The following is a 19363-nucleotide window of genomic DNA, read 5'->3' on the forward strand; positions in this document are numbered from 1 at the left end:
TTTTAGAAACTCTGGAAAGTCACACCTGCATACCTGGGGAGAGACATAACCTTATAATTTAACCTTTCCAGGACCAGAGCCTTTAAATAGAAAATGTGCTTAATCACTGAGATTGGCTCACAGTGATTACAGGTCAGGAGCCATTTGTTCAGAAGACAGCAAGCAATGGGCAGCGCTCACAGGCTGCAAGTGAAGTGAAAGCTCCAGAGATATGCCCAGCCCCTTGAGGCTAAATACACACCTTGAATACAAATCAGATGCAAATTATGTGCGAACACTAATCTAAATTCTAAAATTTGAATGCAAGCTGACACCCCTGGAGGCAGCTAGCCTGAAGTATACTTAAGTTTTGTACAGCAGAAGGAAATGGCAGCGCTTCCAAACAGACGCTGCACCGTCTGTTTGGAAGCGCTGCCATTTCCTTCTGCTGTACAAAACTTAGGTCAGGAGCAATTGAAATCCACACCTCATTGGTGCACGGTACTTAGCTGTCATCAGCTGTCACCTGTACTAAATTAAGAAAATATTGTCTACAGCTTAAAATTTGGGACTGGGAACATCTGAAAAAAAAAAATAGTGTTCCAGAACACCTGCAGAAAGCAGCGATGGCAGATTTCGTCTGCAGTGTAGCGGAACTCTACTGGAAAGGTGACGGAAAGCTGGGAGAACTCCAGAGCAAAATAGTGGAGAGTGGTGTAATTCGTTTTGGTCATAGACTGGGTTGATTAGAGTTAGATGCTTAGATACAGAGGGTTTTTTGTTAGGCATAGATAGGGGAGGGTTCTTGTTAGACATAGATAGGGGAGAGTTCTTTTTAAGCATAGAGAGTGGAGGGTTATTATTAGGCATAGATAGGGGAGGGGTTCTTGTTAGGCAAAGATAGGGGAGGATTTTAGTTAAGCATTGATAGGGGGGGGGGGGGTTCTTATTAGGCATAGATAGGGGAGGGTTCTTGTTAGGCTTGGATAGGGGAAGGTTTTGTTAGGCATGGATAGGGGAGGGTTCTTGTTAGGCTTAGATAGGGGAGGGTTCTTATTAAGCATTGCTATGGCAGGTTTTTTGTTAAGCATGGATAGGAGAGGGTTCTTGTTAAGCACACAGTGGCTTGCAAAAGTATTCGGCCCCCTTGAAATTTTCCACATTTTGTCATATTACTGCCACAAACCTGAATACATTTTATTGGAATTCGACATGAAAGACCAATACAAAGTGGTGTATACTTGAGAAGCGAAACGAAACTCCTACATGATTCCAAACATTTTTTTTTTACAAATCAATAACTGCAAAGTGGGGTGTGCGTAATTATTCAGCCCCCTGAGTTAATACTTTGTAGAACCACCTTTTGCTGCAGTTACAGCTGCCAGTCTTTTAGGGTATGTCTCTACCAGCTTTGCACATCTAGAGATTGAAATCCTTGCCCATTCTTCTTTGCAAAACAGCTCCAGCTCAGTCAGATTAGATGCAGGGCTGTGGAGTCGGTACAAAAATCTTCCGGCTCCTCAGTTTATGAAACTTCGACTCCAGGTGCCCAAAATTGCCCCGACTCCTCGACTCCGACTCCAACTCCGACTCCACAGCCCTGATTAGATGGACAGCGTTTGTGAACGGCAGTCTTCAGATCTTGCCACAGATTCTTGATTGGATTTAGATCTGGAATTTGACTGGGCCATTCTAACACATGGATATGTTTTGTTGTAAACCATTCCATTGTTGCTCTGGCTTTATTTTTAGGGTCGTTGTCCTGCTGGAAGGTGAACCTCCGCCCCAGTCTCAAGTCTTTTACAGACTCCAAGAGGTTTTCTTCCAAGATTGCCCTGTATTTGGCTCCATCCATCTTCCCATCAACTCTGAACAGCTTCCCTGTCCCTGCTGAAGAGCAGCACCCCCAGAGCATGATGCTGCCACCACCATATTTGACAGTGGGGATGGTGTGTTCAGAGTGACGTGCAGTATTAGTTTTCTGCCACACATAGCGTTTTGCATTTTGGCCAAAAAGTTCAATTTTGGTGTCATCTGACCAGAGCACCTTCTTCCACATGTTTACTGTGTCCCCCACATGGCTTGTGGCAAACTGCAAATGGGACTTCTTATGCTTTTCTGTTAATGGCTTTCTTCTTGCCACTCTTCCATAATGGCCAACTTTGTGCAGTGCACGACTAATAGTTGTCCTATGGACAGATTCCCCCACCTGAGCTGTAGATCTCTGCAGCTCATCCAGAGTCACCATGGGCCTCTTGGCTGCATTTCTGACCAGGGCTCTCCTTGTTCGGCCTGTGAGTTTAGGTGGACGGCCTTGTCTTGGTAAGTTTACAGTTGTGCCATACTCCTTCCATTTCTGAATGATCGCTTGAACAGTGCTCCGTGGGATGTTCAAGGCTTTGGAAATCTTTTTCTAGCCTAACCCAGCTTTAAATTTCTCAATAACTTTATCCCTGACCTGTCTGGTGTCTTCTTTGGACTACATGGTGGTGTTGCTCCCAATACTCTTAGACCCTGGGTTCTCAACGCGTGGTATGCGTACCCCAGGAGGTACTTCTGATGGTTCCAGGGGGTACTCAGGCTTGATATACTTAACCAAGAATAACAAATTTAGAGTTTTAGAAAATAACTCTTATTTAAACATCAAATTAGTGTTTTAGATAAATTAAAAACAATAGTAAATGCTTGGAAATTGTTTAGAATCAATTATCATAAACTACAATTAACTATATATTTGTCAGGGGGTACTTCTGATAATGTTTACTATGCCAGGGGGTACTTGGTGAGTACAGGGTTTTAAAAGGGGTACATACCAATAAAATGTTGAGAAACACTGTCTTAGACAACCTCTGAGGCCATCACAGAGCAGCTGTATTTGTACTGGCATTAGATTACACACAGGTGCACTCTATTTAGTCATTAGCACTCATCAGGCAATGTCTATGGGCAACTGACTGCACTCAGACCAAAGAGGGCTGCATAATTATAATAATTACAAATCAATAACTTTGCAGTTATTGATTTGTAAAAAATGTTTGGAATCATGTATGATTTTTGTTCCACTTCTCACTTGTACACCACTTTGTATTGGTCTTTCATGTGGAATTCCAATAAAATTGATTCATGCTTGTGGCAGTAATATGACAAAATGTGGAAAACTTCAAGCGGGCCCGAATACTTTTGCAAGCCACTGTAGATAGGAGAGGGTTCTTGTTAAGCATAGATAGGAGAGGGTTCTTGTTAAGCATAGATAGGGGAGGGTTCTTGTTAAGCATAGATAGGGGAGGGTTCTTGTTAAGCATAGATAGGGGAGGGTTCTTGTTAAGCATAGATAGGGGAGGGTTCTTGTTAAGTATAGATAGGGGAGGGTTCTTGTTAAGCATAGATAGGGGAGGGTTCTTGTTGAGCATAGATAGGGGAGGGTTCTTTGTAGGCAAAGATGAGGGGTTCTTGTTAAAGAGAACCCGAGGTGGGGTTCTTCCATCGCAATCCATATACAGAGGCTGAGTCTGTCTATAGAGCCCAGCCTCTGTTGCTAGTTAGTTTCTTTCAAAGCCCCCCCTGCGCGCTGTCAGACCCCATAAAACACAGCTGCGCTGGCGACACGCAGCGTGTCGCAGCCGGCTGTGTTTAGCTCACTACTGTCAGTCTCGCCGCTCCCCCGCCTCCTGAATCGCTCCGGTCCCCGCCCACATCCCTTCCCTCGCCGCTGATTGGAGGGAAGGGACGCGGGCGGGGACCGGAGCGATTCAGCAGGCAGGGGAGCAGATGAGACTGACAGTAGTGAGGTAAACACAGCCGCGTAGCGCGGCTGTGATTTATGGGGTCTGACAGCACGCAGGGGGGGGCTTTGGAGGGAACTAACTAGCAACAGAGGCTGGGCTCTATAGACAGACCCAGCCTCTGTATATGGATTGCAATGGAAGAACCCGGCCTTGGGTTCTCTTTAAGCATCGATAGAGGGTAGGGTTCTTGTTAGGCATAAAAAAAAGCATTTGCCGCTATTTTGCACTGGAGTTTTGCTACAGTGTTTGGCAAAGTAATTTACATTGCTTTTACTGTAGGACAAATGTACACTTTATATCTATGTATAAACAAGTATTTACAATTTTTAAATTTGTTGGGATAGTGGTCTTTTAACTAATGCCCTCCATTCCCAACACTTAGAGGTTTGTTTTATGGCAATTAATCAGACTAATGTGATGCTAAAATAGAAAGTGCAATCCTGCATTAAAATGTGTATTTTGCATACCTGGAAAATTAGGAAAACTATTTTTCTTTAATAGACATTCACACTCCATTTTAGTGTGTTTGTTGTAAATATTTCACTCAATGCATCATTATGTGCCCTAATGCACAAAAATCTGTATTACATAGATTTGGAAAATTATACTTTTTTTATCTGCATTTGCATATCTTTGAGTGTGTGAAACTAACTCTCAAAATACAATCTTACCTGCAATACTGCGCTATCATGTACAGTATATTACACACATCTGGATGTTTTACTTTTATGTAATCACACTATATGTTAGCATGTATGCGTGAAACTATATCACTCGACATACGTTTATTGTTTTACAGCACTAACATGTAAACTCTGCAGATTTTTAAAATGTTACCATTATTTAATAAATGATCCTTCCTTCTTTATATTAATTGATGTATGTAAATTAAGTTAGCAGTCATTACATGAAATACAAGTCTAAAAATATATACCTGTATTAAACAGATTTGGGAATTTACTTGAAGGACACGTGACATGTGAGAGGGTTATGGAAGCTGCCATATTTATTGCATTTTAAACCGTGCAAATAGCTTGGCTGTTCTGCTTATCCTTTGCCTCTAATACTGTTAGTCATGGATCCTGAACAAGTATGCAGATCATATGTTTGACTTAAGTTTGACTGCATTTGTCGCATGCTTGTTTCAGGTGCCTGATTCATACACTACTTCTGCATGAAACATCAGTAGGTTGCAGGGCAACTGATATTGTTTAAAAGGAAATATATATTGCAACCTCCATATTTCTCTTAGGTCAGTTATTCTTTAACTCCTTCGGGACCAAGGATGTTACTGTTCAGGTAGCCACAAACCATACTATTTTTTTTTATTTTGATTTGATTCAAGCATTCTGATGCAATTTTCTGATTGTTTGAATCTTCGATGTACCACATGCGTATTTTCAAGATTGCCGTAATTTAGGAATAAAAGATCGTAAACTATGAAATAAATGGTTTGTTAGAAATATCAAGAGAAAAAGTGAACAAATAAAGTTTGATGTACTGAATAGTTACATACAATTTTTTTTGTGGTTGAATAGAATTTCACAAGCTATCACACACTATAGAATTCCTGTTAAAATTGGTCTGAATTTTCCAACATGTCGATTCTCAAAAAAATGTAAAAAAAAATCCAGGAAATTCAATTGGATTTCTCAATCGAAAACAAATAGAAGCTTTTGATCTTCTTTGGGACAGCCAATCGTATTTATCAAATTGGTGTAAAATTGGATCTTTTGATTGTATGGTGTGTGGCCATCTTTAGGCATCAGTTTCTTATCAGTTTCACCTGACTGAATTGAAACTGTACACCTTTCATGTGTGAACTTACCCATAGAAAACTGACAGAACAGGATAGGACAGGACTGGACCAGAAATGTACACCTTTTATGTGTGAACACAGCCATAGAAGCAAGTACAAAACAAGACAGGACTGGGACAGAAACGCATACAATATTGATGCCAAGTTTCAAAAACTGCCAGGGCAGGACTGGCCACTTTTTTATGTGGGAACCAAGCCTTATGTAACTGTAACTGACCTTAGTCCCATTGCGATCACGCGTACCCAAAGGGGTAGATTCAGCTGTCCTATGACTGCTGACATCTCCCCTAACTGCTCAGATCATCAGCCATGCTCGGCATCAGACTGCCTCTAGTGTCAAGTCCCAGCTTGATGATGTCATCAAGTTGGGACCAGGTATTTAGCTGCAGTGTGAGGCTGGATGCCGATCTGAGCAGAAAGGGGAGCTGCTTGTCGCTGCAACCGAGGAGATGTGAGCTAAAATACCCACTAGACCACCAGAGCATGCACAGGGGACCTACTAGACCACCAAGGCATTTACAGAGGACCCACTAGACCACCAGGGCATTTACATGGGCACACTAGACCATCAAGGCATCTACAGTGGGCATATTAGACCACCAGAGCATCTAAAGGAGACACACTAGGCCACTACTGCCTCTACAGGTGACCCACTAGACCACCAGGAAAACTGCGAGACCCATACAGCACAATGACAACTATGAGGGACCCACTAAACCACCAGGACAACTATGGGGGACTCTCTAGACCACTATGGGAAATATGGTTGACCCTCGCCAGACCTCCAGGGAAACTATGGGCGACTAGTGCCAGGCCATCGAGGGAACTATAGGGAACCCATCAGACCACCAGGGAAACTATGTAGGACCTACCAGACCACCACGGAAATGGAGACCCACAAAACCAATATGAGGTCCATGAGCTGCTGTAATTAATCCTCATTTGAATCGCGAGAAATCACTTGTGATTACTCGTGATTAAGCTCGGAGATCCTCCCTGGTAGTAGTTAAGTGGTCTCCCATGTTTCCATGGTGGTCTGTTGGCCGCCATTATGCGTCCTAAAAGTAGCGTTCCAAGACTCGCTGCTGTCACTTCCTCCTTCAAGCCGGAAGGAGGAAGTAACAGCAGCGAGGCTTGGAACGCTACTATTAGGATATATGGATCGCGGGGAGGACGCAGATTTATGGGTAAATAACCCTTCCAACCCCCGCCGCTCAGCTTCTGTACTTATTTGAGTAATCCTTAATCCTTAATCCTTATTTGAATCATGAATAATCACTCGTGATTACTCACGATCAAGCTCGGAGATCATCCCTGATTACTACAAGGGAGATTTGTAGGTGGGGGGACAGGTCACATTGGGAAATGTAATAGGGAAACCATAGTGATGGGGATGCAGTGAAATCTATTACAATAAAATAGACTGTTTAGCCACGTCCACTTTTAAGACTTCACCTGCTACATTATACAATTATTAATTAACCTTCTCCATTAACCTTTTCTCTCTAACTTTTACCATTAATACTTTTATTTCAAGATGAAAAGAACACACTAGCAAACAACAGCCTTAATTTCAGAATCAAAATGGTCCAATAAAATTTGTGGGTGTCATCTATAGCACTTTTTACTTTTAAATTATAATGGGTAAAAAACTAAGAAATAATTATTAATCCTTTTTTTTACTTTAAAAAGCATAAAAATCAATATTATTCTTGGGAGAAAATGCTTCCCACAGCAAGACTAGTTACCCCCCCCCCCCCCCCCAAAAAAAAAATCACTTCATAGTCTTAACCTTTTAACGACTGCTCCACACCAATCGTTGTGGATGCGGCGGCAGCCCCAGGACCGCTCAGCGCCAATTGGCGTGAAGTCCTGGGGCAGGGTTTTGCTCCGCTCCATCATCAGTCTCCCACCTAGCGGCCGCTAACATACTGTTAGATGGCAAAACCGCCGTCTAATAACATTGGGAGACACTAAAGCGTTCCACTGTCATAGGCTGATGCCTATGACAGCCGATCGCGCTGATTGGCAGGTTGAGGGAGGGAGGGAGGGCTGGCCAGGAAATTTATTAAAAAATAGCAATATTTATTTAAAAAAATGTAAATATTTATTAAAATATGAACACACACCCCAGCAGCAATAAGAGCCCACTAACAGAAAGCTCTGTTGGTGGGCATAAAAGGGGGGGGTCACTTGCGTGCTGAGTTGTGCGGCCCTGCAGCGAGGCCTTAAAGCCTGCTCTGGTCCTTAACCACTTTTTCCACTGGCACAGTATATCTATGTCTTTAGTGCCTTCATCCAAACGACAAGGATGTAGATATACAATTTTTAGTAGAAGCAATGCCATGGATGATCGGGCGCGCTCCTGTCACAGCCTGCTTCTGCACTAATTGTGTAAGGGAACAGGATTTCCCTTAACCAATTAGAGGAACCCCCACGGAGGAATGATCAATGCTGTGCTCATTAGCATTGATCATTAATCCTTCCTCCTTGCCCCAATCACTAAAGAAAACCTGTAGAAAAAAAAAAACAGGACTAGTCTCCCTGGATCTAGCGGTGATCATGCTGTAGGATCCTCTTCTCACAGCTCCTCAGTCAGCTCAGTACTGCTGTGTACAGTGGGTCCCGGCTTGATGACATCATCAAGCTGGGACCCAGTGTATTTGGCTGTACTGGGGAGGGGGATGACAATACTGGAGGCACATCCGGTACGGGGGGGGGGGGGACCTAAAACTGGGGGACACATTGGTTATATTAGTGGGTACCTAATTATGGCACATCTTGTCTTTAATGGGGGGGTCCTAATACTGAGGGCACATTTAGCTATCTATAGGGGGGATAATTCTGGGGGCACATCTGGCTATCTAAAGTGGGGGCCTTATACTGGGAGCACATCTAATTATTTTGGAGACACATCTAGCTATTTATAGGGGGCTAATACTAGGGGCACATCTGGCTACCTGTACAGTGGGGACGACATCTGGTTATCCATACTGGGGGGAACCTAATGCTGGGTGCACACCTGGCTACCTAGAGGGGGGTTAATACCGGGGGCACATCTGGCTACTTATGCTGGGGGGGTTCCCTAATGCTGCAGGCACATCTACTACCTATACTGGGGTGGGCATAATTGGGGGGGGGGGGGGGGGCAGGAGGGCACCTTCCCCATTAACCTTTTCTCCCTAATTTTTACCATTATTTATTTTACCATATATTTTAATGTTTTCTCAATTGTAAGTGGAAGTACACACTGTAGCAATAAGCCACCTTTTATTTCAGAAACCAATATCATCACTAGAGATGTCGCGAACCTCCGATTTTTGGTTTGTGAACCTTTGCGGAAGGTTCGGTTCGCATAAAAGTTCGCGAACCGCAATATACTTCAATGGGGAGGCGAACTTTGAAAACTAGAAACATTTATGCTGGCCAGAAAAGTGATGGAAAAGATGTTTCGAGGTGTCTTAACACCTGAGATTTTTCAGTTACTACAAGAGGGGGGGGGGGGAATTCAAAAATACCTTATAGTTTTTGAGAAAATCAATTTTAAAGTAACTCCTTCTGACTGTGGGAAAATTAAGTGCCCGCCGACTTTAGCAGTTAATAGCAAAGCCACTTTAAAAGCTAGAAACCCCAAACTTGCAGAAAACGTTAAGAAGAACAGTGGGAATAAGAGGAAATTTTTTTTTTCAAAAAGACGTTATAGTTTTTGAGAAAATCATTTTTAAAGTTTCAATGCAAATTCTCCTTCTGACCGTGGGAAAATATACCCCTGCCGAATTTAATGGTTAATTGCAAAGCCCCTTTAAAAGCTAGCAACACCAAAATTACTGGGAATGTTAAGAAGAACAGTGGGAACAAGAGGAACATTTTTTTTTAAAAAGACCTTATAGTTTTTGAGAAAATCGATTTTAAAGTAAAAAAAAAAGTCGATTCATAAAAAAAGAACCGATTCATTAAAAAGATCCGGCTCATTCATGAGCCGTTAGTATAGCAGAGAATGCGTCCTCGGAAGGACGTGAAGCTGCTGGCTCCCGCTGCTGTCTCTCCCCACCTGCCTGCACCTGTCAACCCCCACCTAGGCTGGCACCCAGCGCACCCATGGGTGCACTGGGTGCCAGCCTAGGAGGGAGTTGACAGGTGCAGGCAGGCAGGTGGGGAGAGAAAGCGGGAGCTACCAGCTATGCGTCCAAAAGGACACATTCTCTGCTATGTGGGTGGGGGGCTTCGGAGATCTTCAATCAACTTAATAGAAGCTTGCAACATAAGAGGATACAGTTCGTTGGATCATTTACTGAGGATATTGGCGTGGGAATTTTTTTTTAAATGTACAGGTAAGTATTTCTGGTTAATTAAGAAAATTAAAGGACTTTTTTCGTGGTTGTGTTTTTATTTCATTTAACCCTTTGTGGAAATGGGTAAGGGGTACTTTGTACCTCTATACTCATCTCTCCTGGGAGGGTTGTGGGCATCTGGGGTCCCCTTCTTAAAGGGTACTCCCAGATGCCACCATGAACCTCCCCCCCCCCCCCGGGAGTCGTCGCCCCCACCTCCTCCTGGGGCACCGGAGGTGCGGAAGAGCCTCTTGTTTATGGGCTGGAAAAGGGCTCCGGGGGGGGGGAGGCTTGGCTGCCCCTTGCCCCCCGGAGCCCCCCATACCATGGACCATGCGGGCTGGTATAGCTCAGGGTGCGAAGCCCCAGTCAGCCGGGGCTCCGCATTCTGGTTATCCCAGACTGCATGGGGGACAAGGGGTTACAGAGGCTCGGGAAGGGGGACCCCACGTCTTTTTTTTTTTTCAGATTTCCCACACTCCGCACATAAAAATAATAAAAAAAAATATATATACACACATATATATATATATATATATTTTAAAAGACTTACGAGGCCACAAGTATGAGAAAAGTTAAATGCCATTTCATAATCCAGATCCATGGAGGACGCCATCTGCGCCCCCCCCCGTTCATTCCGCCATGGCACCCGCAGTAATACCGGCCCCTCCAAACGGGTCGGGTTCTCATTCCCCCCTCAATATGGCCGCCACAGATTGCCGCGGCTGCGCAGTCCGCATAGATGCGATTGCGGCTGCGCAGCTCTAGTTCCTCCTCCCGATGTATGCACGCATATTGATGACGCAGCAGGAGGAGGCCCTAGAGCTGCGCAGATGCAATCGCGTCTGTGCGGACTGCGCAGCCGCGGCAATCTGTGGCGGCTATATTGAGTGGGGAATGAGAACCCGACCTGTTTGGAGGGGTCGGGAGTCGGTATCTGACCGGGGCCGGTATTACTGCGGGAGCCATGGGGGAATGAACGGGAGGGCGCGGATGGTGTCCTCCATGGATCTGGATTATGAAAAGGTATTTAACTTTTTTCACATTTGTGGCCTCGGAAGTCCTTTAACCCTCCTGGCGGTTTATTAAAATCCGCCAGGGGGCAACAAAGCCGTAAAAAACAAAAACAAAAAAAAACGGGAGCTCCTGGAGGGCTTCCCCCATCGCCATGGCGATGGACGGGATGACGTCATCGACGTCGTGACGTCAAAGGGGACTCCGATCCACCCCACAGCGCTGCCTGGCACTGATTGGCTAGGCAGCACACGGGGTCTTGGGGGGGGCGGCTGCGGCGCGGCGGATAGCGTCGACGATCGGATTGCACATGCAGCTAGCAAAGTGCTAGCTGTGTGTAGCAAAAAAAATTATGCAAATCGGCCCAGGGGGGCCTGAGTGGTGCCTTCCGGCGGCATAGCCCGTGCTCAGCACGGGCTTACCACCAGGGAGGTTAAATATTGTTTCCTGCTATCTTTTTAACATATCCTGCAAATTTGGTGTTGCTAGGATGTAAGGGGCCTTTGCTATTAACTGCTAAAGTCGGCGGGTGATGATAACCAACCAGAATTATAGGGGTGGAAAAGTGCTGAATTCTGCCATAGGCTTCCATTAGGCTCCCTATTTCACTTTCAAAAATCTCAAATCTTTTCAAAGGGCAATTGCTCAGCAGTGGCAAATTTTCTAGCATTGTAGGAACTGTTAGGGGGATCATAACTGGTGAGTTTCGGGCCCCTAGGCTGAAGAGGTCATAGCCTAGGGTCACAAAAACCTGTTTATTTGGGCAATTTCAATGGTGGCAATTCTGACGTACATAAATCGCAGCCATGGCCGTTAGCAACGTCTGAATCTCACGAAATGTCTCATGCAGGTAGAAGACATATTGTTAGACTTGGACTCCAAAGATGGGTTCCATACATCTCTGCAAACCAGAGTTACAGGGGTGCAAAAGTAGTAAAATCCCCCATAGGCTTTCATTGGCTCCCTATTTTACTTTCCAAAATCTCACATCTTTTCAAAGGGCAATTGCTCAGCAGTGGCAAATTTTCTAGCATTGTAGGAACTGTTAGGGGGATCATGGCTGGTGAGTTTTGCCACCGCTGAGTCATTGCCCTTTGAAATATTGTGAGATTTTGGAACGTGAAATAGGAGGTCCAGTGAAAGCCTATGGGGGATTTTACCACTTTTGCACCCCTGTCGGCCGCTAGCCAATCGGAAGAGGCAGAGAGGAGAGGGGCAGCGCAGCGGGAATGGAGGATGCCGCAACGTCATAGCTGGGGGCGGTGCTGGGCACAATGCATCAGCGCACGCTGCCCGCCGCCCCCTTCGCTCGCCGGAGTCTTCTTCTATGCCGCGCATCTGCATTGACTCTAGCCAGCACGGCCGACGGAGGGGAGACCAGGAGGAGCCCCAGACACCGCCGCTGGAACTGGAGGGAGGTGAGTGGCGCCTACACCTAACTACTCTATACCTGGCTAACTATACTGAAGGTCCCTATACCTAACTACACTATACCTGGCTAACTATACTGAAGCTACCTACACCTAACTACTCTATACCTGGCTAACTATACTGAAGGCACCCACACCTAACTACACTATACCTGGCTAACTATACTTAAGGGAACCAAAACCTAACTATACTGAAGGCCCCTATACCTATCTACCTATACTGAAGGCACGTATACCTAGCTAGCTAAATGTTGGTAGATCTCCTGGGCTTGGCAAATTTTAAAGTAGCTCGCGAGCTGAAAAAGTGTGGGCACTCCTGCCCTAGGCTATGACCTCTTTGGCCTAGGGGCCCGAAACTCCTCAGTCATGATCCCCCTAAGAGTCCCTACAATGCTAGAAAATTTGCCACTGCTGAGCCATAGCCCTTTGAAAAGATTTGAGATTTTTGAAAGTGAAATAGGGAGCCTAATGGAAGCCTATGGCAGAATTCAGCACTTTTGCACCCCTATAATTCTGGTTGGTTATCATCATCACCCGCCGACTTTAGCAGTTAATAGCAAAGGCCCCTTACATCCTAGCAACACCAAATTTGCAGGATATGTTAAAAAGATAGCAGGAAACAATATTTAACGGACTTCCTAGGCCACAAATGTGAAAAAAGTTTAATACCTTTTCATAATCCAGATCCATGGAGGATGCCATCCGCGCTCTCCCATTCATTCCCCCATGGCTCCCGCAGTAATACCGGCCTCGGTCGGGCCCCGACCCCTCCAAACAGGTCGGGTTCTCATTCCCTCCTCAATATGGCCGCCACAGATTGCCGCTGCTGTGCAGTCTGCATAGGCGCAATTGCGGCTGCGCAGCTCCAAGCCCTCCTCCCACCGCGTCATCAATATGCGTGCATACATCGGACACATCGGGAGGAAGTGCTAGAGCTGCGCAGCCGCAATCGTGTCTATGCGGACTGCGCAGCCGGGGCAATCTGTGGCGGCCATATTGAGGGGGGAATGAGTTGAGAACCCGACCCATTCAGAGGGGTCGGGACTCGACCAGGGCCATTATTAGTGCTGGAGCCATGGCGGAATTGACGGGAGGGTGCGGATGGCCTCCTCAATGGATATGAATTATGAATAGTTATTTAACTTTTTTTCACATTTGTGGCCTCGGAAGACCTTTAAAAATTGTTTTTATTTTTTTTATTTGCTGTGTGTGGGAAATCTGAAAAAAAAATTGCGTGGGGTCCCCCCTCCCGAGCCTCTGTAACCCCTTGTCCCCCATGCAGGCTGGGATAGCCAGAATGCGGAGCCCCGGCCGACTGGGGCTTCGCACCCTGAGCTATACCAGCCCGCATGGTCCATGGTATGGGGGGCTCCGGGGGAGGGGCGGCCAAGCCTCCCCCCCCGGAGCCCTTGTCCAATCCATGGACAAGGCGCTCTTCCCCACCTCCGATGCCCCAGGAGGAGGTGGGGGCGACGACTCCCTGGGGGGGGGGTCATGGTGGCATCTGGGAGTCCCCTTTAAGAAGGGGACCCTAGATGCCCACCCCCCTCCCAGGAGAAATGAGTATAGGGGTACAAAGTACCCCTTACACATTTCTACAAAGGGTTAAATGAAATAAAAACACAACCACGAGAAAAGTATTTTATTATTCTAAATTAACCATAAATACTTACCTGTACCTTTAAAAAAGTTTTCCCACGCCAACATCCACGGTAAATGATCCAACGAACTGTATCCTCTTATGTTGCGATCTTCAATTAAGTTTATTGAAGATCTCCGATGCCTCCCACATAGCAGAGAATGTGTCCTTTTGGACGCATAGCTGCCGCCTCCTGCTGTCTCTCCCCACCTCCTCACCTGTCACTCTCACCTTGCCTGGCACCCATGGGTGCGCTGGGTGCCAGGCTAGGTGAGGGTAACAGGTGCAGGCAGGTGGAGAGAGACAGCAGTGGAGCTGGCAGCTTCACGTCCTGCTCAGGACAAATTCTCTGCTATACTAACGGTTCTTGAATCATCCGGTTCTTTTTAATGGATCGGTTCTTTTTTTTTATGAATCGGCTCATTTTACTATGAAACTTTAAAATTGATTTTCTCAAAAAGTATGAGGTCTTTTTGAAAAAAAAAATTTCCTCTTGTTCCCACTATTCCACTTAACATTCCCAACAATTTTGGTGTTTCTACTATGTAAGGGGACTTTGCTATTAACCGTTAAAGTCGGCGGCCATTAAAGTCTATGAGCGAACCGAACTTTGAAAAAAAGTTCCCGGTTCTCTGCGAACGCGAACCACCAAAGTTCGCCTGGAACCGTTCGCCGCCGAACCGTTCGCTACATCTCTAATCATCACCATAAATTGTGACAGGAACACAATTTAAACTTAATTAAACTCAGGAGAAATATCCAAATAAAATGTTATTTTTCTCTACAGTAGCACTTTCTATTTTTAAACGGATTGGTTAAAGGGTATCTGTCGTTGCCCGCTGCCAGCCACTGATTATTGATGCAGGAGGGGAGCGCAGAGGGGAGAGCCCGAGGTGAGGGAGGGAGTACTGTCCAATGTGTGGCCAGCTTTCCCCTCATGCTGTGACCCCTCCTGTCTTCCAAAATTGCTCTGAGCAGGCCCTAGAGGGGCCCTGGGCCCCTGATGAAAGCCTGGTTTCTCTTAAAAAAGGATATACAGTATGTATGATTTAGGAGTCATAAGTAGGGATAAAGTTATTGCTGATTAAATAGGGATATAGCTAAAACATCAGAACTGCTCTGGTCCAAAGGGGGTAAAGAAGGTCTGGATGCAAAGTGGTTAAATGAGTTTAATATGTCAGCACTGAGGTGGCTATGTCCATGGATTAGATTGTGAGCTCCTCTTAGTGACATGAATATGTACTCTGTAAGGTGCTGCAGAAGATGACAGCGCCATATAAATACTTAATACAGTAAAATCTCGTTATAGTAAACTCTGATATAGTAAACATCTGGATATAGTAAACTCAGTCCTCAGGTCCCAGCAGATGTCTGTATAAATATACAATGTATGACCAATGCTGATATAGTAAACTTCTGATACAGTAAACTACTTTTCCTGGTCCCTTGGAGTTTACTATAAAGGCATTCTACTGTAATAATGATGCCCACCAAGCTATTGTATCAAGCTGTATCACAGTGCTTGCATTTAATTAATGGAAGGCACTTTTCAAGTGGTTGACAAACCTCCCCAAGCTTGTAAAGTACCCTTGGCCCAGTTCTGAGGTACAAGGTCCTCCTTTCCACCTGTGTCCTCCCATGAAAGAGTTTGAGGTAACAGATCAATGGAAGTGACTTTTGGTATAATATGAAAGCTTCATTAGTAATAACTGAGGAATGAGTACAGTGATAATAGAAGTACATTAATACCTCTTACCTATTCCCACTAAGGACTAAAAAGAAAATGAGCCTTCAGAGTAAAAACTTTGAAAGCTAAGCCTTGGATAAATCATGGCCTCATCCTATGAGAGGTATAGTTAGAAATGAGGGAGGCAATATATGGCTTAGCTAGCAATTAGGGGTCCAATCAGATAATTTCTTATCCTCTGGAGGGGCACACTTACAGTATAAGATTTGACAAAAGTGCCAGTACAGTACTGCCTCATGCAGGCCCGGATTTACCTCACAGGAGCCTATAGGCACAGATGTCCTGGCACCTTAGACTTCACTCTCCATGAACCTACAAACGCCCACCAAACTGCACCGCAAGTGTGCTGGTTGGCCCAGCTGTCACCTCTTCCCTACTTCCCCTGCCCACCATCATAGCTACAGATGTCCCTTAGTATTATGTAGCCAGAAGTACCCTCAATATTAAGTAGCTAGAGGTACCCCATGTATTAGGTAGCTAGAGGAACCTCAGAATTAAGTAGCTAGTGATGCCCCTGACTGAAGGGAGATCTTGGCAGTGGAATGCTGAGAGCAGGGTGAGTAACCTCTCACTTACACTTTCATCAGGACTTAGGCCTAGTGCACACCAGAGCGGTTCGGCTGCAGTTTGCGATCTGCTTGCGGGTGCGGATCTGCTAGGGTAATGTATTTCAATGGGCTGGTGCACACCAGAGCGGGAGGCGTTTTGCAGAAACGCATACTCCCGGGCTGCTGCAGATTTTGGATTGCGGATGCGTTTCTGCCTCAATGTTAAGTATAGGAAAAACGCAAACCGCTCTGAAAAACGGCACTTCAGAGCGGTTTGCCAGGCGTTTTTGTTACAGTAGCTGTTCAGTAACAGCTTTACTGTAACAATACATGAAATCTACTATACCAAAACCACTACACAAAACCGCAAAACGCTAGCTGAAACGCTGCAGAAAAATAAGAAAAAGCGTTTCAAAATCTGCTAGCATTTTGCGGATCTGCTAGCGGTTTTTGGTGTGCACTAGGCCTTAGGGAAGGAGGGAGGGAGGCACTGGGGGAGGGGAGTGAGCCGCCTTTTCATCAGCAGGTGTCTACAGTGCCTTATGGTAAATCCAGCCCTGGCCTCATGTGATAGCTAAACAGAGCTGCAATTGTTATCAAACTAACCTGAGGCCAACTTGAGCAACCCCAAAGGTAATAATGCCTAAATGAAAATCTTTGGTTGTCTATGAATTTTGGGAGGTTATTTTTCTAGAAAGATACATTCTGTGAAAACAACCTGCATTTGACAAAATAGTTGATGTCTATGTGTGTGTGGCCTTTTATGCTTTTAAAATGTATGTTTAATGTTTAGTTTTCTTTTAAAGTGCCACTGAAGCAAAAAAAAAAAAAAAACCTGATATAATGAATTGTATGTGTAGTGCGGATAATTCATAGAACATTAGTAGCAAATAAATGAGTCTCATATTTTTATTTTTAGTATAACATTGCATCATTCGCTAGTATTTGCAGTTTACAAACTACACTCTGCATTTTAAACAATGACACAGAGCAGAACTAATGACCTGTTGACCTGCAGAAAAAAAAATCTTAAAAAAACAAGAAATATGTTGAGATCAGTCCTTCAGAAAACAAAGCTGTAGTCGACCAAGCTTGATTGGAGAGCTCAGAGAAGCTCTTTTGCATAGATAACTGAAATTACTTAACTCTTCCTGTACTGGAAATAAAATGTGACTCGTGTCTCAGCTACTAATGTTCTATTTCTTAGCTGTACTAAATATACAATTCATTATCTCATACTGTAAGTTTATTTTTACTTCAGATTCCCTTTAAAGGGAATGACTAGGGGTTTTATTTTTTCACTTTTGTTTAGTTTATTCATTGTTTATTAGTAAAAAATGATTTTTATCCAATTTCTTTTTAAATTACAGGAAATTATTAACATGACAATTGGCAACATCATGTTAGTTTAGTGCTACATCTGTTGGTTTGAGTAGCTGCAGTGTAATACAAAAATAAAAAAGGGTGCATAGAGAACAATGCAGCCCAATTCTCAGCCATTGTGTCTGGGGTTTAGCTTATATAATCTCAGGCAGGGGTCACACTTGGGAAAATCTGCAATGTTTTGCCGCAGTTTAAAAATGTTTGGGAAAACGCATGTAATTATAGTCTAGGATGCCAACGCGTTTTCCAGAGGCATCTGTGATTATGTTCAAAAAAAGATACAACCTGCACAACGCATGCGTTTTTTCATTCAAATCAATTGCTACCGTAAAAAACTGCAAGTGTTAAAATGCAGCCCAAAACGCACAATTGTGCAGCAAATCAATTGAGGGGTATCATCTGCGATTCCTGCGATCCGTCCCTGAGAGACTTCTTAACTGCAATAGTGAGATCCTCTTCTGCTCACAAACAGTCACCACATCTTGCTACTAATAAATGAAACATTTTTTTAATATCTTTAATATATTATGCTTCTAATTTAACAACAATATTTTGAGCTTGAAACTTAATTAATACATGTGCACATACACTTTTACATTAAGCTATGTGTTGCAAGCGATTTGCATTTTTTAACAAAAGGGAGAATTCTTACCGTTTCCCTGGTCCAGATCATCACCAGTTGCTGTCCAGGATAACACAATTATATCAGTCTCTATCTTTGCCTTCAGGTCAGTTATTTTCTCAGGTCCATACATGTCAGGTTGAGCATCTGTAGGGACATTAGTCACCACAAAAGAGCCACCTGATGCTGTCCTACTGAAATCTCCCACATTAAGGTCTTCATCACTATTTTCAGGCCGTGGAGGGTTCATACTTATAGTTCCTGTTACAAGAAGTTTGGGATAGTTAAAGGAAAGGTGAAAATAAACTGATGACTTGAGATAAACAATTGTATCTATCCTCCTCCTAACATGATCCCACAGTTTTATTTCACAGGACAGAAGGAAAACAGAGAAATGCACCCTGTATGTATTTAGAGAGTTTAGCCTGTTTAATTCCCCCCTCAGTTGTCTAATCACAAGTTGTAATTTAATCTCTTCCCTGTGTCACATGACTGCCATGGCAGAGATGGCAGATGAGTCCATTTTAAAGCACAGGCTGTTAACAATATGTCTGCTTACATGTATCAGGAAGTAGATACAGTGCAGATTTATTTTAGGATTTGTATCAGCTGTAACAAAGAAATGTTTTTTGTTTAAGGCTTCTTGCACACAGGGACGTTACAGGCGCACGTTAGTGCAGCCTGTAACGCTCCCCCAACGCACAGAAATGTAACACAAGTGGGCTGTTCACACTGTCCACGTTGCGTTACATTGTAACGCAGCAAAGTGGTGCATGCTGTGCGTTCTCCGCGCCTAAGCCGCGTTAGACTCTTTGCACATGCTCAGTCATGTTGGGGGGGAGGGGAGAGCGACCGGGCACATGGCTAATTAATATTCACTGCACTCAGTGACGTGCAGTGTTTACTTCCTGGAGCGGCCGATCTGTGCGGCGATTGGCCGGGCAGGATTACGTGATGCCGCATGCGTCCAAGAGTACGCATCACAGACGCCAGAGTGAGCTGCACAACGTGGCTCACTCCGACGTCCACACCAGAGAGCACCAGGCGTTACGTTAGGCGCACGTTA

At 44.6% G+C, this 19363-nt stretch overlaps 2 protein-coding genes across 11 annotated transcripts in view; one reads left to right on the top strand and one right to left on the bottom strand.

Moving 5' to 3' along the window:
* LOC137521088 (leukocyte tyrosine kinase receptor-like) overlaps window positions 1-19363 on the top strand; it is a 176198-nt gene that overhangs the window by 37787 nt on the left and 119048 nt on the right. The gene's annotated exons all lie outside the window — the stretch shown is intronic.
* Window positions 1-19363, bottom strand: part of LOC137521086 (calcium-activated chloride channel regulator 4A-like) — a 153527-nt gene that overhangs the window by 928 nt on the left and 133236 nt on the right. For both annotated transcript variants that reach the window (XM_068239867.1, XM_068239866.1), the window contains one exon: window positions 18328-18558. In XM_068239867.1, the coding sequence (XP_068095968.1) occupies window positions 18328-18558 (231 nt within the window). The remainder of the gene's footprint in view (window positions 1-18327; window positions 18559-19363) is intronic.

The sequence above is a fragment of the Hyperolius riggenbachi genome, chromosome 6 (genome assembly GCF_040937935.1).
Source record: "Hyperolius riggenbachi isolate aHypRig1 chromosome 6, aHypRig1.pri, whole genome shotgun sequence".
Classification (NCBI taxonomy): Eukaryota; Metazoa; Chordata; class Amphibia; order Anura; family Hyperoliidae; genus Hyperolius; species Hyperolius riggenbachi.